A 27,131-nucleotide genomic window follows, 5' to 3' on the forward strand; every position below is an offset into this window, starting at 1 on the left:
CAGACAGGACACTTAAACAACTGAGCCACCCAGGCACTCCGAGAGAATTTCCAGAAGTTTTAAATGGAGTTTTACTAAATAAATTCTTGTCTAACTCTGTATTGCAACATGGAAGATAGGGAAATCATTTGTATTTTTAGTAGTTTAGTGAAATATAACTTGTGCCATGCATGTGAGTATTTGGAGGCTTAACTCACTTCTAGATTATTCAAAAGTACCTATGATTTCAAGTATCCAAGACACAATGAGAAAGGTTGGGATAAATGTAGTCCCCAAAACTTACTGTTAATATCACCAATTGTATCAATTGAGTTTTACTCATTGTTTTCACAAGGCAATTATAAAAAAGCAGGGAAAGTATTTGGTAAACTGCATGCAATAAGGCATTTCCAACTTCTATGAGATTCTTATTGGCCTACCAACCAAGAAAATAATCCTGAATTTGTTCAAATGTTTCACTTTGATAAATTTAATGAATAAATTTATATGGACATCTACTGTTAATATCTCTTATATCAATATAGTAAATTCTTTTCTTTACCAAAATCTCCTGCTTAGAATAAGTTACATAGCAACCCTACCTACATTTCACTCCTTAGCACCAGAGGTTGTTAGGTTACTATAATCACACATAATTTTGCTATAGAGTTGATATGCAATACAGTTTTATTTAAAGTAGACTGTTATTGGAGCACCTGGGTGGCTCAGTCGGTTAAGTGACTGACTTCAGCTCAGGTCATGATCTCACGGTTTGTGAGCTCGAGCCCCACATTGGGCTCTGTGTTGGGCTCAGAGCCTGGAGCCTGCTTCAGATTCTATGTCTCCCTCTCTCTCTGCCCCTCCCCCACTCACACTCTGTCTATGTCTCTCTCTCAAAATAAATAAATATTAAAAAACATAAACTAGACTGTTATGGGAAATTTTTTAAATAACTAAGTGTAAGAAATTATAATTTAATCATACCTTCCTTAATTTAAAATGTTGAGCTCAACTCCACTTTGAAAGAAGGGCCAACAGTTTAATATCACAAATAGGAATTTATACATTAACTTATTTATTTCAAAATGCAACTTATGACATAAATCATTATAAATATCATCTCCTGTTTCTATACACCTATACACACAAACAACTATAATATGACAATCTAAGGCATACTTCATAAGGGGAAATTTTAATGTATAAATCAAGTCAATGAGTCAGATTCTCACATTGAGATGCTTTTTTTTTCTACTTTTTTTTTAAATACAAGTTGAGTGCTTTTAGAAATGGCATAATACAGCATGATAGCAATTTATCTCAGTTAATGCTGTTTCCAAAGGTAACTAACTCACAGAGAAAAGCAGATACCCCTATATAAATGAGACTTAGAGGGAAACATTACAGTTCATAGCCAATTCAACAGCTTCCTTCAAAAAAAAATGTATCATACATATGTAACCTCTGCCAGAAACGTCCAATAGGTTTAACAAACAAATAAATCACCATACAGTATACAATTCCCAGAAGTCTGTGGTCTTTTAGTTGAAAACATGATTAATAGGAACACAAGTTGCTTTTGCAATACGCTGCATCAGAATATGACTGAGGTTTGCTGAAAGTCACTTGAGCAGGATAAAAGGCATATATGTTTAACAAAAGCACATCGATGATAACACACAATGAAACCCTCATGAACACAAATTGCTTTAAGATTTTTAAATAACCTCTAGTACCAGCAAATCCAGCAAAGCAACCTCTAGTACCAGCAAATCCAGCAATCAAAAAAAATATTTTGACTGAGTAAGAGCAAAAATTAATTAAAATTTTTATGTAGCATTTTATCTCATTTTAGAAATCTAATGCAAAATGAATTACTTAACAACGGTCCTTATGATTACTGGTTTTTTTAATGTTCTTAACTTTACTCTTAGCTGTTTACAATTTACCAAGTTTCCAGATACCATTTTCTCCTTTGTTCTCAAACTCAAGCCATAGCAATACAAGCTAAAGAGTGACTTTTTATTGTTTTTAAAATAAAAATCTATAACAAGAACACTTCACTTTTAAAGATACTGACTTTTTATTATGGGACCTTGATTAGTGTTAAATTTAAAACAATTCGGGGCGCCTGGGTGGCGTAGTCGGTTAAGCGTCCGACTTCAACCAGGTCACGATCTTGCGGTCCGTGAGTTCGAGCCCCGCGTCGGGCTCTGGGCTGATGGCTCAGAGCCTGGAGCCTGTTTACGATTCTGTGTCTCCCTCTCTCTCTGCCCCTCCCCCGTTCATGCTCTGTCTCTCTCTGTCCCAAAAATAAATAAACATTGGAAAAAAAATTAAAAAAAAAATAAAATAAAACAATTCTTTTCAAGACAATTTATATGTACTGGCAACAAACATGGGACATACAGACGCAGGTTCATGCTAATGTTAAATTACACAGGAAATCACTAGAATATTTGTACATGAAACAAAAAGAATTCTAGAGGTACATTGACCTCTAAAAGGGTAAGTAATTCAATGGTTCCCTGTTTAAAATATCAATTGTGTTCCTCTTTCCATATGTATTGGATCCCACATTGGTAGGAGAAAGAATGGCACCAAGATTGTTACTGGAACGAATTAAGAAATTTGCCAGGCGTTGGGTCGCACATGTGGCAGTGTTGCATTTCCGCTTTTCCACTTGGTTACTGGTGGCATAGAACAAATATGAAAGGTTAGAGACTTAGACTCATGGTTGGATATATTAATGTGACAACAAATATATCAATGGGAACTGGTTACTTTTACATAAGTAACTCAGTGTTTTGGTTTGGAAACAGCTGGATAACAGATTTTTTTTTGACACCTTGAAATGCAGCAGAATCGATTTTTGACTAGGAAATCATACAGCAAAACTTCCATTATAGTCAATGTTGAATTTCCCAGTATGATCCTTTGAAACTTTAGAATATATTCCAAACAGTAACAATAATAATAAAAGGTTTCCTTATGTTATATTCTTCTAAATCTTGATGAATCTAGTTCTCAATATATAAAAAGCATTTAGAATAGAAAATGTATATGGAATCTGGAATATGTAGAATTAAACACATATATATTCATTTCCCACATCTTTCTAATAAAAATTAAGCAGTGTAAGATATTTTTGTTAAGTTCCTTGAGATCATCAAATCAGGGGTGTTAAGAAATAAATTTCAAGTATTTTTAAGTCTCAAGAGAATCAAATTTACCATCTGTTCCTACACTTGGACTATTGTAGTGTGGGAGTTCTGTTACTCTTAATATAAATACATGAATGTTACTATCTTTCTGCCACCTACTTAGTTCCTTTTAACAATTTTAATGATAAGACTAGGCTGAATGTTAAAACTAAAAGACTTTTTATATTAATAGTATTAATGTTCACCACATTCTTTCGGCCAGCTGGAACAATTGCATAATAATATTATAGGTAAGTCAGAAATGATCACTATGGTTAAACAATTGATTTGAATTTTAACTTTTGTTTCTTTTTACAGAATTTATTTGTCAACTCTACATTTTTGTACCACCTTTTGTTTTAATGCGCTCTCAAAATGATATTGGAAATGGATACAGAATAATAACATGCTTCCTTTTTGTAGATGATTATAAAAGCTAGGGAAATGTTTTAATTTCAGCTCCATAGAAATAAAAATATTGGTAAAACTTAGGATAAGTATAAACTGAGAAAGAAATATAGGTATGAAGCAATGTTCAGAAGCCAGTGGTTTTACATAATTTGGGGCAAAATGCATATATTTTATTTCAATGTGTTTACTTTATGTGGAGAGTACTTCTTATCTGTATCTCTGTATAGTGATAGCCTCGGGGTGTTTTTAAATCTCATGTGAAACTTGAGGGTTTTTATTCTCATATTTTTTCCTAAATACAATAATTTCTTATGGCATTAGGTATCTGGATGATACCTTCTGGTATTAGGTATTGGGTTGAGTCTAAGTGTATGCTGACAAACCAATTATTCAGGCAAAGGAAATCCACTCTGAGACATAATTACTTGGTATATATAGTATTATTCATATTATCTATTTAATTATTTCTCTTTACATGTGTCGTAAGCATGGCTAATGTGCATTTCCAAAGAATGATTTAATGCTTTTTAAGGATTAAACCAATAATTCATACATCAGACATTTAATTCTGAAACAGAATAAACTTTTCTTGAAAAAAGCAGAAATTAGAATTTGACCCAAACACTTCAAATTAATAAACATAAAGAAATAAATAAACTTCTGAGTGAAATTGGAAAGGTGATATCTGTTCCAAGATATGTTTGGCAAATGCTTGGAGTAGAGTGTGAACTAGTCTATTTGCTAAATATCTGAGTGGTACTTTGATAATTGCTCTCAAGGTCTGTAACAGGATTTAAAATTATTCCAACCAAAATGTTATCTTATTTGGGTTAGCTAGAAGAACCATCATTCTACTAAACAGAAATATTAAGAGCTTTTATGATGACTGATTTCATTATTGTGCAAATGCTTTCACAAACACAACTTTTCATGTAAACATAGCAACAGTATGTACAAGATTCTGTCCCAAACTATTATTAGGATGGAAAAAGACAGATTAAATGGTTAGTAAAAGGCATCACGCCCCTACTTTCAGGCATTTTGTTCTCTTTAACTACTTGGGTAGGCAAGGCTTGCCTAGCATCTAGTAACAAACACTGGTTCAAAGCTATTGACAATTTATACACATGCATATGTCCTTAACTTTAAGAGTTTAAAAAATGAAGACTGTAAGCTAAAGTATCACTCTTAAATTGTCTCTCTTTAAAAACACCTCAGTTTCAGGGTTTTTAAAAGTTTTAAACTGTATCCCTGCTCTAGCTCTCGATATTAATTTGTGGAAGTATAAGAATTCCTACAGCAAGCTCCTATGTGTATAGCTTGAAAACTCTGTTAATTATACTGTTAGATAATCTCTGATTATCTGCTAAGCAGGTTTACAACTGAGTGTTTAAAAGGTGTGGGCAAATGTATGATCCTGTTGCTCCAGTCAAGAGTATTAAATAACTATTTTTTGTATGACTTCTAAAGTCTGTTTGTTACTTTTTTTTTTATTTTAAGATTTTTTGAACTGTTTATATTTTTATTTTAGAGAGAGAGAGAGAGAGAGCATGAGGGGGAGCAGAGAGAGAGGGAGAGAGAGGATCCCATTGCAGGCTCTGTGCCATCAGCCCACCAACTGTGAGATCATGACCTGAGCTGAAATCAAGTGTCTGACGCTTAACTGAGTGAGCCACCCCGGTGCCCCAAGTTTGTTACTTCTTCTTTTTTTTTTTTTTTTTTTACGTTTTTTATTTATTTTTGGGACAGAGAGAGACAGAGCATGAACGGGGGAGGGGCAGAGAGAGAGGGAGACACAGAATGGGAAACAGGCTCCAGGCTCCGAGCCATCAGCCCAGAGCCTGACGCGGGGCTCGAACTCACGGACCGTGAGATCGTGACCTGGCTGAAGTCGGACGCTTAACCGACTGCGCCACCCAGGCACCCCAGTTTGTTACTTCTTAATCTCACCTCATACATGTGTAGAAGTTAAAAAAGATCTCAAGTGAGATGATTAAATTTTATGAGAAAAATCACATTCATTGAATGATAAATCAACATCAGCTTTGTCTTTTAAAGGTGTTTGAAATTTGAGTCATTTTCTGAAGAAGCTTTCTCAAGAAGCTTTTTTTGAGGTTATAGAATATTACATGGTTGAACAGCTCAGGATGATAAATTTTCATTAAAAAAATGACCAGACATACTCATTTCAAGAAACCCATTAAAGAGCAATTTGAAGAATGCTTTACAAGTATCTCTAATAAAGATTCTAAGTAAGAGATTGTGAAAATAACTTGATAATAATGTTATATACTATTTTATTTTCAAGTGAAGTTCACTTCCTAATAAACTAATATCCATGAAGCCATACTGCATAAAGATGCTTATCAAATGTCTATACCTAATGAAAGAAAAGATCAAGATATAGACAGAATTATGAAGTAATACTGCTAATTTTCCTGTCATTCTATTGTTCTGCTGGTTTACCAGAAACTTCATGTCAGTTTTAGTTATTTTTATCCACAAAAATCCAATTGAAAATCAGAGTCAATTCTGAGAACATCCTGTAAATTCGATAAGCCTGAAAGGACAAAGGAAGTCTGATAACTCCTGCTATTTGTTTCATGTGGGTGCTGTAGAAATATACATATCACCACAGATTGTCACCTCAATGAAAAAACACCCCAAGGGAAAATGGACAAGATGCTAATAATTCTATGAGAAAAGTTCTAATATGACTTAAAGCAAACTCTTCAAAAATAAACTTAACTCTCTTTGGTGTTAAAGAATGTGTAAGTTCAGTCCTAAAAGACTACAAGGAGTCAAACTGATTTAAGTACAAACAAATCCTCACTCTATTGTATATGACATATGCATGCATTTGGACTTGAGAATCTTTTAAATAAAAGAATTACAGTTTTAAAGGCTTTCCACTTGAAAGTTGTAATTACTGCTAACATTATCACCTGATAGTTTTTAGACTTCCTTAAAATATTACCAGTTAAATGACATGACACCTTTTCAAATAAACCTTTTTAGGAAATCCTGGTGAACATGCTACCTACTGAATTCATTTTCAAGAAGTATTAATTTACATTTAGTGCAGCTCAGAAGTAATCTTATGAAGAATATATTTTTTTATAATTTTATTTCATTAACAGAACAGTTAACAATATAGAAAAAAAAAACCCTAAGAGCAAATGGCTTTTTAAAAAAATTTTTTTTAACATTTATTTATTTTTGAGACAGAGAGAGATAGAGCATGAACGGGGGAGGGGCAGAGAGAGAGAGAGGGAGACACAGAATCCAAAGCAGGCTCCAGGCTCTGAACCATCAGCCCAGAGCCTGACTACAAATGGCTTTTTAACTAGTTCTTAAAATTTTTAATTTGCCCCCTGATTATTTCTATGTATTTTGATTTCCAGAAAGAGATGTAAAAGTTCTGGATATTGCCAGAGCCCTCCAAGGAGAAAAAGAAATCTGTAAATAGACAATAAAATCCCACCTGTTATAAAATATATGCTTTAATTAAGTTTTTACAGTTTGTTTTAGAATCAGGTTAATATAGTGGAAAATACTACCCTTGGCTTTTCCTGCTTCATGTTCTGGTTTTGCCCCTCTAGGTTCCAAAGCATATTTCTTTTTCTTTTTCTTTTTTTTTTTAATATGAAATTTATTGTCAAATTGGTTTCCATACAACACCCAGTGCTCATCCCAAAAGGTGCCCTCCGCAATAACCATCACCCACCCTTCCTGCCCTCCCACCCCCCCTCAGTTTGTTCTCAGTTTTTAAGAGTCTCTTATGCAAAAGCATATTTCTTGATAAAACTGGAACTATTCCATTCCTTTCTGTCAGTTCTGTCAGAAAGTCATCAACCACTGGTGTTATTCTTTAAAGAACACAGAATTCAAGGAACAGATAAACAGTTTAATGTACTGTTCTTAAGCATGATTTCATCAGAAATCTAATGGCATAAGGGCTGTTAGTTATATAGCAGTTTTTAATTCTAATTTTCCCACATTTTACAAAAGAAACAGGATTTTTTGTTACTAACCTTTCAATGGGGGTAGCTTTCAGATGGTGTAGTGCAACCAAGAGCACAATGAGAACTACTGGAAGTTTCAGGAGGCACATTGCTTCTCAAATTTTCTGAAAAGAATAATTCAGCATCGAAATCAAGAAATGTCTTATAGCTCTGATTGATGGAACTTGAGACTAGAGCCTACTTTAAAAAAATCTCTTTAAACATAATCTCCAAATATAGCAATTTTATTGATACAGTCTCTTAATACTGTTTAAACAATTTTCAAATATTTTCAAAATTTTCAATTTCCCAATTTCCTTCTCTAAACGATCTGGAAAGTTGATATTATACCACATTATTGCTTTAGCCTTTCTTTGAAATAAGTATATATTTGATCCCAAATCTAAGCTTCCCTAAACAAATGATATTTTCCCATAAACAGGAAGCTCTTTACCTTTTAGTGTTTCAGCGTCAGTAATATCAGAGAATGCCTCTAATGGTAAGAAAGCTTTATAAACAATCCCAAGCTTGCATCCACTGGAGTATTTGCCCCCACACTTGCCAATGAGTAATCCAGCTCTTATATACTCTTCACACCTTTCCCGGCTCTGACATCAGGCAGCTCAGAGAAACTGTCATTAATTTCCATCCCTATAGAAAGTGCCTCATAGACAGCAGAAGCAGATGGGTCATTATTATATTACATTAACACATCAGTAAATATTAAGGTAGCAGATACAGAGTGTCTTTGTGCAGTTAATGGTGTGTCACACACAGCAGAAGTTTGAATTTTCCATTTTTGTGAAATACAAGAGTGGATTTTCAAAGATTAAGTGGTATGCTCTAGTAAAGGATTAATAGAAAGAAGTGATTAAGAATAACAAATGTGTTTATATGCAAAGAGTGAAGCCAGGGACATTGAAGAATCTAATGAGGAAGCTAAAGCCAAATGACCCCAATGGCTTAATTCCATGAACATTCAGTAGTAGAGTAAACTATGAGGCCAGGGTTGATAAAAAAAGACACTTAAAAAGATGGGGGGGGGGGCGCAGAAAGAAATCGAAAGCTACTTATAATGAAATGGGGATGGAAGATTAAAGGCAGCAAAACCATAATGTTCAATCCCCAAATTCATTTGTCAGCATTTAAATAGAGACACATATCTATGTGATTAAGAATTTTTTTGCTGACTTTTTCTATTATTACATAGAAACATCACAATTACTTTGAAAGAATATTTAACTTGTTATTTTTATTTTCTCCTAATTGTTCTTTCTTTTCTTGTATTTCTAAGTTATATTTAAGTTAATGTTCTAAGTTATGACAATAGCCGATGTAGCAAGTAAGACAAATTCCAAATGCTTGTGGAAATATGCATATCTATGCAATCTAAAAACGATGGAAGTACTCCAAGTAAAAAAAATAAGTTCACTGAACTCATATAATTCTTTAAAGCTTAGTAATATAGTTTGAGGGTGGTTAGTAAAAATTTCAGGAAAAAAATCAGTTTTCCGAATCCTTATTCTAATTATCCAATGATTCTGCAATTTTAATATTTCTGTAAAATTTACTGATATTCCAAAAAGAAAGAAAACATAAACTCAAATGATTTGGGTTATACCTGGGTGCCTCAGTTGATTGAGCGTCTGACTCTTGATTTCGGCTCAGGTCATTAGCTCATGGTTCGTGGGTTCAAGCCCTGAGTGGGGGAGGTTCATACTGACAGTTGGGAGCCTGCTTGGGATTCTCTCTACCTCGTTCTCTGCCCCTCCCCCACTCATCCTCTCTCTGTCTCTTTCTCTCTCTTAAAATAAATAAATAAACTTAAAAAATATTTTTAAAAATCAAGTGATTTGGAAGAATGATAATTTCCTGTAAGAAAATGATTGATGTATTTAACAAAGTATATACAATGATTTAGAAAAGATAACAGAAGCCCAGAGATGTTAAATAGCTTATTCAGCATTATACATCTAGTTCATGTTGAAACCTTGAGCCAAAGCTTGGTTTTTCTGATTTATGGTCTAGTGTTCCTTTAAACCAAAATACCTGCTTTTAGCTACATATTTATTTTATTTCCCTATTTTTTTTCCCCTCTGAGATGTTGAAGGTGCCAAACATAACATTCAAAAATTGGTTCTCTCTCCCTGTAGGAAATTAATGTTATAAGGAAAATGTTCTACCTAAGAAAGGAACAGGAGAACCTGAATCTTTTTAAGGGCTACCTTATGTCAGTCATAGTTATTTAATTGATATATGATTCCTCACTTCATCTTCACACGTCTGTTTTCATCATTAGATGATGATACAGTGATTCAGAGAATGTAAGTGGCTGCTTAAAGTTGCACAGCTACTCAGGCCAAAGTGAAATTCAAATTCTCATCTCCTTGTTCCATGATATTTATTTCTTTGTTATAAAGGATCTCTGTTCTCATATACTGAATTGCTAATTCCTTCCTGTAAATGTTGTATCTTATTATAACACTTCAAATGACTCAGTTGCAGCCAAATACAGCCTTAGGCAGTCTCTTTAATGTTTGGTAAGGTCAACATCTATCCCAATCTCTAACAGCTTTAGGTCTTTCATGCTTCCTACACCATTGAAAGTGGAGGTGGTAGATTGTCTTTATGAGGTAACTCCATTACCAGATAATAAGCTCCTTCCTACATGACAAACATTACTGTCACTCATCTTTGTACCCACTTTAGCCTTGCTAGTCCAAGCGTAAGTAATGCCATGGCAGTTTTGGCCTTATTTGGAAGCTTGTTACAATTTCAGGCCCCACCCCAGAGCTACTGAATCAGAATGTGCATTTAAGAAAAGATTTTCCTGGGGTGCCTGGATGGCTCAGTCAGTTAGGTCTCTGACTTCGGCTCAGGTCATGATCTCATGCTTTGTGAGTTTGAGCCCAGCTCAGAGCTGGAGCCTGCTTCAGATTCTGTGTCTCCCTCTCTCTCTGCCCCAACTCCCATTCACGCTCTGTCTCTCAAAAATAAATAAACATTGAAAACAAATTTTTTTTAATTTAAAAATATCTTCCCTGGGTGACTGTATGCACACTAAAGTTTGAGAAAATCTGGTCTATTGCACATTCCATTTATTTATGATTCAATAAACACTCATTAAGGACACATTCTATGATAGGGAATGTTCTAGGGACTAGAGCTACAACACTGAACAAAGCCAAGTCCCTGCTGTCATGGGAGCTTAGAGCCAGTGAAGGAAACAAAATCAAAGTGAACAAGTGACTATGTAATTACAAGTGTGAAGTGCTGTGGAGAAAACTAATTTGGTAGTGAGAGAAAGAAAAGTGGTGATGTTTAAGTTGAATCCTAAACCATAAGAGATGACAAAGGAAAAAGTAATGGAAAGTGTTTAAGATCTGAGAAACAACATGTGAAAATTCAGGTAATTGAAGGAGAAATTGGTGTAAAGATTATAGCGTTAAAAAATCAATGTGGTGTTGTACATCTGAAACAAATGTAACGTACGTCAACTACACTCAAATAAAAAAAGTAATAAAAAAATAATAAAGAAAACATCAGGCTGACCACTGTGGGTGGACTGGATCAGAGGGGAGCAAGAGTAAAAGCAGGAAATCTGTTGGAAGACTATGGCAGTGTCCAGATGTGAGACAGTGATGCTACACATAGGGTGATAGCAGAGCAGTAGAAAAGTAAATGAGTTCAAATCACATTTGGGATCATTTCATGATTTGACAATGGATTAAGTATGGAGAACAAGTGAATGGGAACAGAGCATTAAAATGAGAGCCAGGTTAGGATATAATTAATAATACAAATTAATGGGCTTTTCATGAAATTTATAAAATATATTTTATAAATCTTTTAGAAAATAATTTCTATTTTTTATCAAATTTGTGTGTCTACAATTTTTAAAAATCAAATACTATCAGAAGTCTAATAATAAAAACAGCAGTCTTCTGTCTTCCTTCAGCCTACCTCTGAATTTTGCTTTCCATAGGTAATCAATTTTAGCGATTTTAGCTGTTTTCTCCATATTTTGAAAATAATCTCTTCTTAGGACACCTGGGGGGCTCAGTCAGTTAAGTGTCTGACTTGGTTTCAGCTCAGGTCATGATCTCATGGTTCATGAGATCAAGCCTTGAATCAGGCTCTGTGCTAACAGCACATATCCTACTCTGGAAGATAAAGAGTTAGTTAGTTAGTTAGTTAGTTTATTTACTTGATTGATTGATTGATTTTTAAGTAATCTCTATACCCAACATGGTTTTGAACTCAACCCCGAGATCAAGAGTTTCATGCTCTACCAACCGAGCCAGCCAAGCACCCCAAGAATTAGCATTTAACAGCACACTTACTTTTCTTCTTTATCGTGTTCCTCTAATATTTTAATAAAACATTTTGAGGGGCGTGTGGGTGGCTCAGTCGGTTGAGCGTCCAACTTCGGCTCAGGTCATGATCTCATGGTCTGTGAGTTCAAGCCCCTCATTGGGCTCTGTGCTGACAGCTCAGAGCCTGAAGCCTGCTTTGGATTCTGTGTCTCCCTCTCTCTCTGCCCCTACTCTGCTCATGCTCTCTCTCTCTCTCTCTCTCTCTCTCTGTCAAAAATAAATAAACATTTAATAAAATTAAAAAAAAATAAAACATTTTGATTGTATCAATATTAGATAGATTTTTTTAATATTTACATTTAATTTTTTTTACAGAAACTTTCAAATGTATATAAAATTTTGATAATTATCAAATCACAAATCTATCTTATTTTCTCTATATTCCTACCTACTTTCCTCCCACTCCATACCGGATTGTTAAAAACAAATCCTAAACATTATACAATTTTATATGTAACATTTTTCAGGTTTATATTCATGAAAGACAAGGATACTTTATACAACATAGCTACAAAATTGTTGGTATAGCTAAAGTGAAATTTTACAGTAATTCCTTAATATAATTAAACAATCTAATCAGTGTTCACATTTTTCAGTTGTCTATAAAATATTTTTAATTAGTCTTTTAGAGTCAGAATCTAAATAAGATTGCATTTTTTTGTCTCTCATGACTCTTTTAATATATAATTTTCCTTCCTTTCTTTTTCCTACCATTGACTTATTAAAGAAAACAGGTCATTTATTGTACAGAATTCCCCACATCCCAGATTTTGCTGATGGCAATCATGAGGTATCATTTAATGTGTTCCTTTCTCACTTGTATTTTCTCTATACTGGTTGTTTGGTCTAGAGGCTTGATCACATTCAGGTAAGAATGCTTCAGTGATACTGTTTATTCCTACTGCATTACAACATCTGGTTGAATCTCTTTTATGGCATTAAGACTGATCAGCGAGGTCAGATTTTGTCAGCCACATTGTCCATTCTGAGTTCTCCATTAGCCTTTCACTCTGATTTTAGCAACCATTGGTTATAATTGCCTAGAACCATTGTTTTATTACAGGCTTCCAGTGATAGTCTAATTCTGTTATTCCCTGTACAATTATTTGCTGAAATTCTCCAATAAAGGAGAGCATTCTTCATTAAGTATTTCACTACCTTGAGGTACAGTTTTAAAGAAAAAGCAGGATATATACTTCATTCTTTCCTCTCATTCATGAGTTTTCTGCATACAGTAATGAGATGGTTCTCAAGCATCCTCTAAATATGACCTTAAAGGTTTTTTTTGGGGTGGGATGGGGGTGGTTCTCATTGTGAACCCCTATATTTTAATATACATGTATTTTGATCCCCACTTTTTTGATGTTCAAATTATCCTATGTTGGAACTCTTGCACAATGCTGGTAGATTAGTTCAATGGAAAACACTATGAAGCTTCCTTAAGAAATTAAAAACGGAACTAGCGTATGGTCCAACAATCCCACTTCTGTGTATATATCCAAAGAAAACAACATCATCGTCTTGAAGATATATCCGTACTTACATGTTCATTGCAGCATATTCACAATATCCAGAGTATGGAAACAACCTAAGTGCCTGTTGACAGATGAATAGATAAATGAAATATTATTTTCTAGAGAGATAAAATATGATACAAGATTGTCTATATACAATGGCTGAACTATACACAATATTTTCATATAAATATAGAAAACATAAAAATAGTAAGAGTTTATAGCTGATTTTTCACTAAACATTTTTTTGTTGTTGCTACATAGTTGTAAAACTATCTTGGGTACTTATAAGATGGCAGAGTAGGAGGATCCCAAACTCACCTCATCCCATGTATACACCTACACAATACCCACATCAGTGTATATAACCTAGAAAATGACCTGAAGCCTGGCAGAATAGACTCTCCACAGCTAAACATAAAGAAGAAGCCAAATCAAAAAATGGTAGGAAGAACAGAAATCCAGTGAGGAACTAAACTGATTTCAGGACTGTCCCTAGGAGGGAGGGACTCTGCAAGCAAAGAGAGGGGAGAACAGACCCCATATTGGGCATCTTAAGTAAGGGGAACCTGTTTGAGAAGACAAATCTCCATACCATTTGTATTTGAAAACCAGAGGGGATTAACATCATGAGTTTTAACAGTCAGTAGAGCTTAACAGTTGGAATTTTAAAAATCAGTTCTGGGAGAGCTGAAGGGTGATAGAAAACTGAGTCACCACCCTTAAAGAGACAGCATAACAAACAATCCTGCTTAGATATAGCATAGAAGCAGCAGTTTGAAAGATGTCTGGGGTATATAGAAAGGAGATTTATTTACTAATCTCAGAATATGTGCAGGAAGGGCAGGGATCTTTGGGAGACTACACCAAGAACAAAGGAGCTGGCAGGCACTATTTTCCTCCTCCACCGCCCAAGCTAGACACATGGACACCTGTGGGAAATAGCACATGAACACTCTCCACCTAGCTGCCTAACAACATGCCCCCGCCTCCATGCTCTTCTGTGGACTCGCCCCCTCCAACTAGCCTCTGCAGCTCTCCAAAACAGTGCCATCTCTCCTCTCATGGCAGACTTGTGCAAAATTTGCTAACACTTCATGCCATGTCCCCACACTGTTCTGTGGACACACTCTCTCCAACCCTGCCCTCATCAGGAGTCCATCCAAAGTAGTGCCACAAATGTGGTGGTGTGCAAGCAGCCCTGACAGGAGCCAGCACCACCACAAAGTGACACCTACCCTGGAGAGAGGGGAAGATAACCACACACAGCAGTTTGACTGCCGTCTGAGCAATGGTCTGGAGACAGATATCTGGTCTGACCTCAGGCCCTGCCCACCAACAAGCTTCTTAGGGGGACAGCAGAGGGATACTGTTCTGACTTTGGTGGGACCACACCTCTGTCAAAAGCCTAGTCTCACCCAATTCATACTCAAAGTGGCCCAAGACTGGCCCATTAATAACACAGGAACCAAACCCTGGGCACTACAGGCAAAGAGAACCATTGCAGATGGCTGGACTGAAGACAAATGCACTTAGCCACAGCAGTAAGGTGTACACTACACCTATAGAAAGTGACAGGTTCTGGTGAGCAGGGGACATGCACTACACAGGGCACTACAGGGCTTCTTCTTCATAAGGCTACTACTTTCAAGAACAGGAGACATTGCTGACTTACCTAACACATAGAAACAGAGAGTTAGATAGAATGAGGAGTTAAATGAATATGTTCCAAATGAAAGGAAGGGACAAAATCAGACAAAACGGGGATAAGTAATATGTCTGACAGAGATTTTAAAGTCATGGTCATAACGATATTCACTGGATCTGAGAAAAGAGTGAAGGACTTCAGTGACATCCTTGACAAAGAGAAAATTTAAAGAACCATCGGAGATAAAGAATTCAATAACTGAAATAAAAAATACACTAGAAGGAATAAATAGTAGACTAGAGGAAGCAGAAGAATGGATCAGAGACCTGGAGGACAGAATAATGGAAAGCAATCATGCTGAACAAAAGAAGAAAAAGGTAATAAAAAAATAAGAATAGATCAAAGGAACTCAGTGACACTATCAATCATAATAACATTTGTATTATAGGGATCCCAGAAGAAGAGAAAGAAAGGGGGTCAGAATTTTATTTGAAGAAATAATAACTGGAATACAGGGAAGGAAACAGAAATTCAGATCCAAGAGGCACAGCGAACCCCCAACAAAATCAAGCCAAGGATATCCACACTAAGGCATGTAATAATTAAAATGGCAAAAAGTAGCGATAAAGAATCTTTGAAACAGCAAGAGAAAATAAAATAGTTATATACAAGGAAAACCCTATAAAGCTCTTAGCTAATTTTTCAGCAGAAACTTTGCAGGCCAGAAGGGAGTAGCATGATATATTCAAAGTGCTGAAAGGAAAAAACCTGCAGCCAAGAATATTCTATTGATCAAGGCTATCATTCAGAATAGAAGGAGAGCTAAAGAATTTCCCAAACAAAAGTTAAAGGGATTAACCACCAGTAAAGCAGACTTATAAGAAATGTTAAAAGGGATACTTCAAGTGGAAAGGAAGGACTATAAGTAGGAGTAAGAAAATTTGGAAGCACAAAAGTAGCAAAATTAAGTATATCTATAAAAATCAGTCAAGGGATTCACAAAATAAAAAGATGTAAAGTATGACACTATATGCCTAAAAGATGGCAGGGGAGAAAGCAAAAATTTAGTGCTTTTAGAATGTGTTCAGACGTAAGTGACCATCAGTATAATATAGACTGTTATATGCATAAGATGTTATATATCAACCTAATGGTAACCACAAATCAAAAACCAGTAATAGAAATGCAAAAAATAAAGAGAATAAACTTAAGTATATCATCAAAGAATGCCAGCACAAGAGAAGAGGGCAAGAGAAGACAGGAACATGAACTATAAACACAACCATAAAACAAGTCACAAAAGAGAAATAAGTACACAGCCATCAATAATTACCTTGATTGTAAATGGATTAAACTATCTAATCAAAACACTAGGGTAATAGAGTGGACAATAAAACAAGACTTATCTATAGACTGCCTGTAACAGACTTGTTTCAGTCCTAAAGACATGTGCAGATTGAAAGTGAAGGGATATTAAAACATTTATGCAAACAGAAGTGAAAAAAAAAGCTAGGAGCTAGGGGAGCAATACTTATAATGGACAAAATAGATTTTAAAACAAAGACTCTAACAAGAAGGACACTACATATTCATAAAGGGAACACCCCAAGAAGTTATAACAATTATAAATATTTATGCACCCAATATAGGAACACTTAAATACATAAGGCAGCTATTAACAAACATAAAGGAAGCAGTCGATAGTAATACAATAATAGTAGGAGACTTTAACATTCCACTTACATCAATGAATAGATCATCCAAACAGAAAGTCAACAACTAAACAGTGGCTTTGAATGATACATTGGACCAAAAGGATCTAACAAATATATACAGAACATTCCATCCTAAAACAGTGGAATGTCATTCTTTTCAAGTGAACATGGAACATTCTCTAGAATAGGTCACATGTTAGGCCACAAAACAAATCTCAAAAAATTCAAAAAGACTGAAATCACATCATGCCTCTTTTCCGAACACAACACTATGAAACTAGAAATCAACCACAAGAAAAAAATCTAGAAAGAACACAAATACATGGAGGGTAAATAACATGCTAATAAACAATGGATGGGCCAATCAAGGATTTAAAGAGGAAATAAAAAACTACATGGATCCAAGTGAAAATGAAAACATGATGGTCCAAAATTTTTGAGATGCAGCAAAAGCTATTCTAAGAAGGAAGTTTATAGCAATACAGGCCTACATCAAGAAGCAAGAAAAAACTCAAATAAACAACTTAAACCTACACCTAAAGGAAGTAGAAATAGAAGATCAAACAAAACACCAAACTATCAGAAGGAAGGAAATAATAAAGATTAGAGCAGGAATAAATGATGTAGAAACTAAAAAAACAAAACAAAATAAAAACAAACAACAACAAAAAACAAAAAACAATAGAACAGATCAATGAAGCCAGAAGCTGGTTCTTTGAAAAGATCAATAAAATTGATAAACCTCTAGCCAAATTAATAAAAAATAAGGACTCAAGTAAATGAAATCACAAATGAAAGAGGAGAAATCACACAACCAACACCACAGATATACAAATAATTGTAAGAGAATATTATGAAAAATTATATGCCAACAAATTGGACAACCTAGAAGAAATGGATAAATTCCTAGAAACAGATAAATTACAAAAACTGACAAGAAGAAGAAATAAAAAACTTGAACAGACCAATAACCAACAATTAAATTGAATCAGTAATCAAAAAACTTCCAACAAACAAAAGTCCAGGGCCAGACAGCTTCACAGGTGAACCCTATCAAACATTTAAAGAAGAGTTAATGTCTATTCTTCTCAAACTATTCAAAAAATAGAAGAGAAAGGGAAACTTCCAAATTCATCTTATAAGGCCAGCACTACCTTGACACCAAAACCAGATAAAAACACCATCAAAAAGAGAACTATAGGCCAATATCTCCGATGAATATAGATGCAAAAATCCTCTATGAAATACTAGCAAATTGAATCTAACAATACATAAAAAAATTCACCATGATCAAGTAGGATTTATTCATGGGAGGCAAGGGTAGCTCGGTATTCACAAATCAATCAACATGATATACCACATCAACCAGAGAAAGGATAAAAACCATATAATCATTTCAGTAGATGCAGAAAAAGCATGTGACAAAGTACAACATCCAGTCATGACACAAACCCTCAACAAAGTAGGTTTAGAGGGAACATACCTCAACATAATAAAGACCATATATGAAAAATCTGCACCTAACATCATACTCAATGGTGAAAAACTGACAGCTCCTTTCCTAATATCAGGAACAAGACAAGGTGCCCACTTTGACCACTCTTATTCAGCATAGTACTAGAAGCCCTAGCCACAGCAATCAGACAACAGAAAGAAATAAAAGTCGTACAATACAAGTAAGGGAAAAAAAGTCTCAGTATTTGCCAATGACATGATACTACACATAGAAAACCCTAAAGACTTCACCAAAAAATACTAGAACTGATAAGTGATTTTATAAATTCACAGGATACAAAATTAATATACAGAAATCTATTGCATTTCTATACACTAATAATGAAGCAACAGAAAAAGGTAAGAAAACAATCCCATTTATAACTTCACCACAAAGAATAAAATACCTAAGAATAAACTTAGCCAAAGAGGTGAAAGACCTGTACTCTGAAAAGTATAAAACATAGATGAAAGAAATCGAAGACGACACAGAGCAATGGAAAGATATTCCATGCTGATGGATTGGGAAAACAAATATTTTTAAAATGTTGATACCACATAAAACAACCTACAAGTTTAATGTAATCCCTAACAAAATATCAATGGCATTTTTCACAGAACTAAAACAAATAATCCTAAAATTTGTATGGAACCACAGAAGGCCCCAAATAGCCTAATCAATTTTGAAAAAGAACCAACTGGAGGTATCAAAATCCAGATTTCAAGATATATTACAAAGCTGTAAAAATCAAAACAATTTGGTACTGGGATAAAAAGGGATACATAGATCAAGAGAACAGAATAGAAAAACCAGAAATAAATCCATAATTATATGGGTAGTTAATCTTTGATAAACAAGACATGAAAATACAATAGGGAAAAAGTCTCTTTGACAAATGGTGCTGGGAAAACTGGACAGCTACATGCAAAAGAATGAAAGTGGACCACTTTCTTACACCATACACAAAAAATAAACTCAAACTAATTAAATACCTAAATGTGAGACCTGAAACCAAACAAAATCTAGAAGACGGTACAAGCAGTAATTTCTCTGACATTGGCCATAGCAAAATTTTTCTGGATATATCTCCTGAGGCAAGGGAAACAAAAGCAAAAATAAACTTTTGGGACTACATTAAAATAAAAAGGTTCTGCATGGCAAAGGTAACAATGAACAGAACTAAAAGACAACCTACTTAATGGGAAATATATTTGCAAATGGTATACCTGATAAGGGCTTAGTTTTCAAAATATATAAAAAAAAATCATCAAGTAATTCAATTAAGAAATTGGCAGAAGGCATGAACAGACATTTCTCCACAGAAGATATCCAGATGTCAAACAGACACATGAAAGATGCTCAACATCACTCATCATCAGGGAAATGCAAATCAAAACCATAATGAGGTATCACCTTACACCTGTCAGAATGGCTAAAATAAAAAACACAAGAAACAACAGGTGCTGGTGAGGATGTGTAGAAAAAGAAACCCTAATGCCTTGGTGGGAATGCAAACTACGCAAACTATGCAAAATTATGGAAAACAGTATGGAGATTCCTCAAAAAATTAAAAATGGAATTGCTATACCATCCAGGAATTCCACTGCTGGGTATTTACTCAAAGAATATGAAAACACTATTTCAAAAAGATGTATGCACCCATATGATTATTGCAGCATTATTTACATAGCCAAAACATGGAAGCAATTCAAGTGTCCATTGATAGATGAGTGGATAAAGAAGTTGTAGTATATATACACAATGGAATATTACTCAGCTAAAAAAAAAAAAAGAAAAAGATTGAAATGTTGCTATTTGCAACAACATGGATGGATCTAGAGGGTATACTACTAAGTGAAATAAATCAGTCAGAGAAAGACAAATACCATATGATTTCACTCATATGTGCAATTTAAGGAACAAACAAATGAACAAAAATAGAAAGCAATGAACAGAAAAACAGAATCTTAACTATAGATAACAAATAGTTACCAGAGGGGATGTGGGGGTTGGGGAATGAGTGAAATATGTGATGGGGATTAAAGAGTGCAGTTATCGTAATGAGCACTGAGTAATGCATAGAATTGTTGAATCACTGTATTGTACATCTGAAACTAATATAACCCTGTATGTTAACTATACCAGAATTAAGATAAATTAATGTTTACAAACTTATTTTTTTAATGAATTGCCACAAATAGTGTGGAAATAATATTGTTCTAAACATTTTCAGAGGAAAAATGTGTTTTTATTTTTATTTTTATATTTTTTAATATTTTGGTAGATCATGGTTTTATATATTAAGCCCAATGGGTTAAGAAAAAAATAGCTGAGGGATCATCATGAGGGCATTATTTATTTTCTCTTCCTTTTTTTTTTTAATTTAAATTTTAGGTAGCCAACATTACAGTGCAGTATTTGTTTCAGGAGTAGAATTCAGTGGTTTGTCACTTACATACAACACCCAGTGCTCATCACAAGTGCCCTCCTTAATACCCATTACCCATCTAACCCATCTACCACCCACCTACCTCCATCAACCTTCAGTTTATTCTCTATCATTAAGAATCTCTTGTGGTTTGTTTCCCTCTCTCCCCTTTTTCTCCCCCGCCCCCTTCCCATATGTTCATTTTTTGTTTCTTAAATTCACATGAGTGAAATCATATGGTATTTGTCTTTCTCTGATTGACTTATTTCACTTAGCATAATACATTTTAGCTCCATCCACATTGTTGCAAATGGCAAGATTTCATTCTTTTTGATGGCTGAGTAATATTCCATTTTATATCCACATTTTCTTTATCCATTCATTGGTCAATGGACATTTGGGCTCTCTCCATAGTCTGGCTATTATTCATAATGCTATATGTACACCTTAGAATCTGTGAAACAATTTGTTTATAATCTATGCCACTTTGCATCAAGTAATGTTTTTTTTCATTCCACTCCACTCTGAGGGTTTAAGTAAGATTATTTTTTATGCAAAAAGGTACAAATTAACAACGTGGGTAATTTTTCCAACATACATACTTTCACCTCTGTAAAATCACAGAAGCACTTTGCTGGAAAGCAATCTAGAATTGCCATTGTTTTCACACAACATGTAGCCATTCTTTCCTGCCATCCTTTAAAATGCAGCACTGAGGGACTCCTAGGTGGCTCAGTCAGTTGAGTGTCTGAACCTGATTTTGGCTGAGGTCATTGATCTCACGGTCATGAGATTGAGTTCTATATTGGGCTCTGCACTGAGCGTGGACCCTGCTTGGGATTCTCTCTCTCCACCCTTCCCCCACTCATGCACATACTCTCCTCTCTTTCTCTCTCCCTCAGTAAATACATAAAAAAAAAATAAATAAATAAATCTATCTATAAACATTTTAAAAATGTAGCACAGAAAAATTTAAGTCCCTAAAGTGAATAATGTCTTCTCCAACACTTTCTTCACATCTCCTCTTACCAGATTCAAAAAATGTGAGTAATATTTTGAAAAGAGACAGGAGCCCACTGCACCCCACCAAAGTCTAGGGGAGTGTGAGCAACGCCTCTCCCTCACAGCTTCAATTCATTTGTAAGCTTCTGTGGAGAGCTCAGTATGCGAGGTTTGCATCTTTATATTTTAAAAGTTTCTTAAGAAATTATCTTAATGAACATGTGTTCTTTCTATACTATTTTAGTATTTTTTAAAAAAATGTATTTTCAATGACTTCTAGGATCCTAATACAGATTAGGAGCTTTCGGAAGGCCTATTATGTTCCCCCCAAATCAAAACAAAATAAGCACACAAATGAACAAAAATCTTGGAGTTAGAAGAGGCTGTAGGGAGAATTTAATTTACTCACTTTGATGCTTGACTTATTTGTTTAATGATATTACAGCATTATTTGGTACTAAACTCTGAAATATGGTGTAATTGGAGATTTGGGCAACTGAACAGAAAATAGCAGTGATGTTTTCAATCCGCTGAATAAAGTACTGCAAACAGAGTGACTTACAAACAGAAATGTATGGTTTCATAGTTCTGGAGGCTGGAAGTCTGAGATCAAGATGTGAGCAGGATTGCTTCCTTCTGAGGGCTGTTCCATGCCTCTCCCCTAGCTTCTGGTGATTGCCTGGTAGTCTTTGGTGTTCGTTGGCTTGAAGAAGCATCACACCCATCTCTGTATTCATTTCCATGTGGTATTTGTGTGTGTGTGTGTGTGTGTGTGTGCGCGCGCGCGCATCCAATTTACCCCTCTTTCATTAAGACACCAGACATATTGGATTAGGGGATGAAATTACTCCAGTTGACCTCATCTTAACTAATTACAACTGCAATGACTCTATTTCCAAATATGGTTGCATTCGTGGGTACCGTTAGGACTTCAACATATGAATTTGAAGGGAACATAATTCAACCATAACAGTTGTTTTCTAGAAATTCTGCACTTTTCGTTTGTTTTTATTATCTTCTTTAACTCTACAGGTTTTTTTAAATATGAAATTTATTGTCAAATTGGTTTCCATACAACACCCAGTGCACATCCCAACAGGTGCCCTCCTCAATACCCATCACCCACCCTCCCCTCCTTCCCACCTCCATCAACCCTCAGTTTGTTCTCACTCAGATACCACCTCATGCCAGAGTGGCTAAAATGAGCAAATTAGGAGATATAGATGCTGGCGAGGATGTGGAGAAACGGGAACCCTCTTGTACTGTTGGTGGGAATGCAAACTGGTGCAGCCGCTCTGGAAAACAGTGTGGAGGCTCCTCAAAAAATTAAAAATAGATCTACCCTATGACCCAGCAATAGCACTGCTAGGAATTTACCCAAGGGATACAGGAGTACTGATGCATAGGGGCACTTGTACCCCGATGGTTATAGCAGCACTCTCAACAATAGCCAAATTGTGGAAAGAGCCTAAATGTCCATCAACTGATGAATGGATAAAGAAATTGTGGTTTATATACACAATGGAATACAGCTTTGTTTTTAAAACCTCAGTGGAAGAGTATCTTTTTATTGTTTTGTGGTCAAACAATGTTTTCTGTATTGATTTTACTTTACGCTTTAATAATTTTTTCTTGGTGACCTAATAAATGATCAGTTTTAGTCAAGGTTCCAAAAGCACGTTTTTAAAGCCATACTTTTCTACTTCAGTTACCAAATTTCAATATATGTGCATATCATGTAATTTATTAAAAATGTAATTCAAGTCTTCTAAATCCTTTTTTAATGCTTTTCATCTTGTTATGTCTTAGACTGGGAAGAGAATTAAGGCCAATTATTGTTTTTGCTGATTTATCTTTGTACCTCCTGAATTTTCTGCTGTGTGAAATTGCCTCACTGTTGCTGGGTGCACAGAAATGTATCACACATATTTTTCTGTGAATTGTCCTGTTTAGTACCTTTAAACTACCTTTCTGTAGTTTTTCTAATGCTTTTTGCTCTGAATTCTACCTTGTTAGACATTATCATGACTCTTGTTTTTTCTTTTTCTCTTTTCTTTTTTGCATATGCTGTGTATATCATTGCTCATTCTTTTATTTTAATCTTTCTGAATAATTTTATATTTAGTGTGTTTCTTACACAGCATAAGGTGAGATTTCATTTGTGAGTTATCTGAAAAACTCCTTATTTTGGTAGGGAAGTTAAGCCCATGTGTTTCTTGATATAATAGATATTTTGGAACTACCTCTGTCATATCAATAATATTTGTTCCATAGGCTTAATATTATCAGCTTTGGTCCAAGCACTTCATCCTTACACAAACCCCTATTTTTTAATATATGATGAAACTGAAATACAAGAGGATAGCAACATACCTAAGGTCACAGACCCAGTTAGTGACAGAGCCGGAATTCAAATTGAGTCTGGTTCCTGAATCTTTTATACTAATTCTGAGTATTATCCTGAAATCTCTTCTTCAGTTCATGAATTGTCTCTTTCATCTCTATCTGATATGCTGTTACCCATTAAATGAGTTTTTAATATCAAAGGTTAAGTTGTTTTACTTTTAAATATTTCTTGTTCATTTATAATAGTCTTTTTTTAAAGACTTGATTTTAAAATAATCCAACTTTAGGTTTTTAATCATTTAATATGTTTAATGTTGTGTTTCTGATAATTTCAGCATATGAATTTCCTCAGAAATTTAATCTGTATTTTGTTTCTGATAGCTTTCAGTCAAAATGGCTTGATTTATATGTATAAGATCATATGCTTTTAAATTCAATCTGTAGGGAGTGGCACCTGGGTGGCTCAGTTGGTTGTGCTCAACTTCAGCTCAAGCCATAATCTCATGGTTCCACGAGTTGAAGTCCCTCATCAGGCTCCCAGCACATAGCCTTCTTCAGATCACCCTCTCTTTGTGCCCCTTCTTCGCTCTCTCTGTCAGTCTCTCTCTCTCAAAAATAAATAAATAAATAAATAAATAAATAAATAAATAAATAAATAAATATTTTAAAAATACGGATAAATAAATTCAATCTGTAAGAATCCAAGGGGGATGTTCCCTTAGAAAGGATATTTATGGTTTCATCTGCCACTATCAGAATTTGCCAGTATTTGGGATCACTTTAGCTCCAAGGAAGGTCCAGAGTTATATAGAAGACTCACATGAGTTCTCCAACCTTGAAGTTAGGACTTCATGATTTCAGGATTTTTATCAGTATTTGTTTCCAGGGCAACTTTCTTTCACTTACTTACTTGTGGCTGTGCTCAAATTTTAGTTCATTGTCTCACCCCTCCTACTTTGAGATTTCCTTTTCTTCTTATGAGTTTAGCCATGCCTATCTATATCTATATCATCTATATCTATCACCCATCATCTATCATCTATCTATCTCCTAATGTATCCAATTTCTTGCTACCTTTTTATTAAATTTATTTATTTTGTGAGAGAGAAAGGGAGAGAAATATCAAGGAAGAGACTCTCAAGCATGCTCCATACTGTCCGTGCAGAGTCCATGTGGGACTCAAACTCATGAAACTGTGAGATCATGACCCGAGCCAAAGTCAGGTGTCTGACGCTCAACCGAGCCACCCAGGCACCCTCGTTCTAGTTGTCTTTTAGTGGGAGGGTCCTTTGGTATAACTTCACAGTATAGAAGAACTGTGTATGTATATTTCAAAGAATTCTGAGCTATAGAGCCAATTTCCTCTGTATAAGGGTTGTAATAATCTGCTCATCTTTAGAAATGCATTAGTGTATCTGTTCGTCCTTAAATTTTTCAACACAGTTATATTATTTAGAAAAAAAAAAAACTACCCATCACTTGTATGGTAAAAGAACACAATATTTTTATAATAACTTGAATTTCTTTGATTACCAATGAAACTTAAAACTTTAGTGTATTTATGCAATTTATTTTTTAATTACCTTGATATATGGATTTGGATTTCAGGATAGGTCTAACCTAGAAATGTGGGATGTTTTTGGACATAAATTATACAATGAAAAAAGAGGATGTACAACAAGAATAAATTAAGACAAAGAATATCTTGGGGCACATCAAAATTTAGGAGTCATACTGAAGAGTAGGAGCAGAGAAAGAAATAGGAGTGCACAAACATGACTTATTGGGAAATGAAAGTAATTTCAAAAATGAAGTGATGGGAAAGTTTCAAGAAGGAAAGCTTGGGATGAATGTCACATGATACAAATACATTATGTAGGATGAAGACTAAAAATAGAAATTGGAAGCTGGCAAGTAAAAATTCACTGATGACAGGGCACCTGGGTGGCTCAGTTGGTTTAGTGTCTGACTCTTGATTTTGATTCAGGTCATGATCTCACAGTTGTGAGCTGTCAGCGCAGAGCCTGCTTGGGATTCTCTCTCTGCCCTTCCCCTGCTCACACGTGTGCACGCGCTCTCTCTCTCTCTCTCTCAAAATGAACAAATAAACATTAAAATAAAGTTTACTGATGGCTATAGCTAGGAAAATTTCAATTCATAGTAAGGAGAGAAGCAGATATAAAGGAATAGTGTGACAGTCCTGAAATGTTACTGATGTCTATCAGTGGATCTCAACATATTGAGGATAAGGATTCTTTTAAGACTATGATGGGAAAATAGTATGTGGAAAATATGCACTTGAACATGTCATCTAAACTTTGGGCACAGCACCCAGACACTTATACTTCCCCTGACAATACTCTTTATATGGATTCTTCTACTATAGCCTCTTTGAAGAGCTTTCATCATAAAGAGGAGAAAGAAAGACCAATAGCTTCAGGAGAGGTTAGGGTTAGGTTAAAATAACATGGGAAAAATACCTGGCCAACTTGCTAACTACACATTCAATAAATGTTTATTGATCTTTCAGGAGCCATCAGGAAGGGGAGTTTGGTGAGTGGGGAGAGAAAGAGATAATTGTTGGCATAGTGTTCTCAAAGAGTTGGAAAGCAATGTCTTATGGGGAAGAGGGAGGTGGACATTAAAAATGTATGGTTATCTAGAATCTGCTCTGTGTCAGGCATTGTGTTAGGATCTTCTGTATAATATCTCACCTGATCTTCAAACAACCCTGTGAAGTAGGAAATAATTAACTTCTACTGAAGATCATTTGAATGCTTTGAGAGATTATATAACTTTTCACATTCATGTTAGGGTATGGAAAAAGAGTCTAACATCCATTTCCACACACTACAGCTGCCACACAGTTGGAACAATTATATATAAGTTAGGAAATTAATTTTTTTAGGAAATTAAGTCTTATAACTAAGATTGGAGTTTGAAGGAAGGTAAATTTGGGAAATTTGAACTGTCAAATGGCAAAAATGACCACTTGAGAATAATTATTAGC

General features: G+C 34.8%; 2 protein-coding genes across 10 annotated transcripts in view; one reads left to right on the forward strand and one right to left on the reverse strand.

The window, feature by feature from the left end:
- Nucleotides 1–27,131, forward strand: part of SLCO1A2 (solute carrier organic anion transporter family member 1A2) — a 132,275-nt gene that overhangs the window by 14,326 nt on the left and 90,818 nt on the right. The window lies entirely within an intron of this gene.
- On the reverse strand, nt 2,335–13,542 carry IAPP (islet amyloid polypeptide). 2 transcript variants are annotated; one of them, XM_040488737.1, is made up of 4 exons: nt 13,517–13,542; nt 8,052–8,248; nt 7,628–7,722; nt 2,335–2,669 (listed from the first exon to the last, which is right to left on the reverse strand). In XM_040488737.1, exons 3-4 carry the CDS (start codon nt 7,705–7,707, stop codon nt 2,480–2,482), a joined length of 270 nt encoding a protein of 89 aa, XP_040344671.1. In that variant the 5' UTR covers nt 7,708–7,722; nt 8,052–8,248; nt 13,517–13,542; the 3' UTR covers nt 2,335–2,479. The 2 variants fall into 2 exon arrangements, with proteins under 2 accessions (XP_040344671.1, XP_040344670.1); XM_040488736.1 differs by lacking the exon at nt 13,517–13,542 and having other exon boundaries at nt 8,052–8,293.

The sequence above is a fragment of the Herpailurus yagouaroundi genome, unplaced genomic scaffold (assembly GCF_014898765.1).
Source record: "Herpailurus yagouaroundi ecotype Mexico unplaced genomic scaffold, PumYag 166, whole genome shotgun sequence".
Taxonomy (NCBI): Eukaryota; Metazoa; Chordata; class Mammalia; order Carnivora; family Felidae; genus Herpailurus; species Herpailurus yagouaroundi.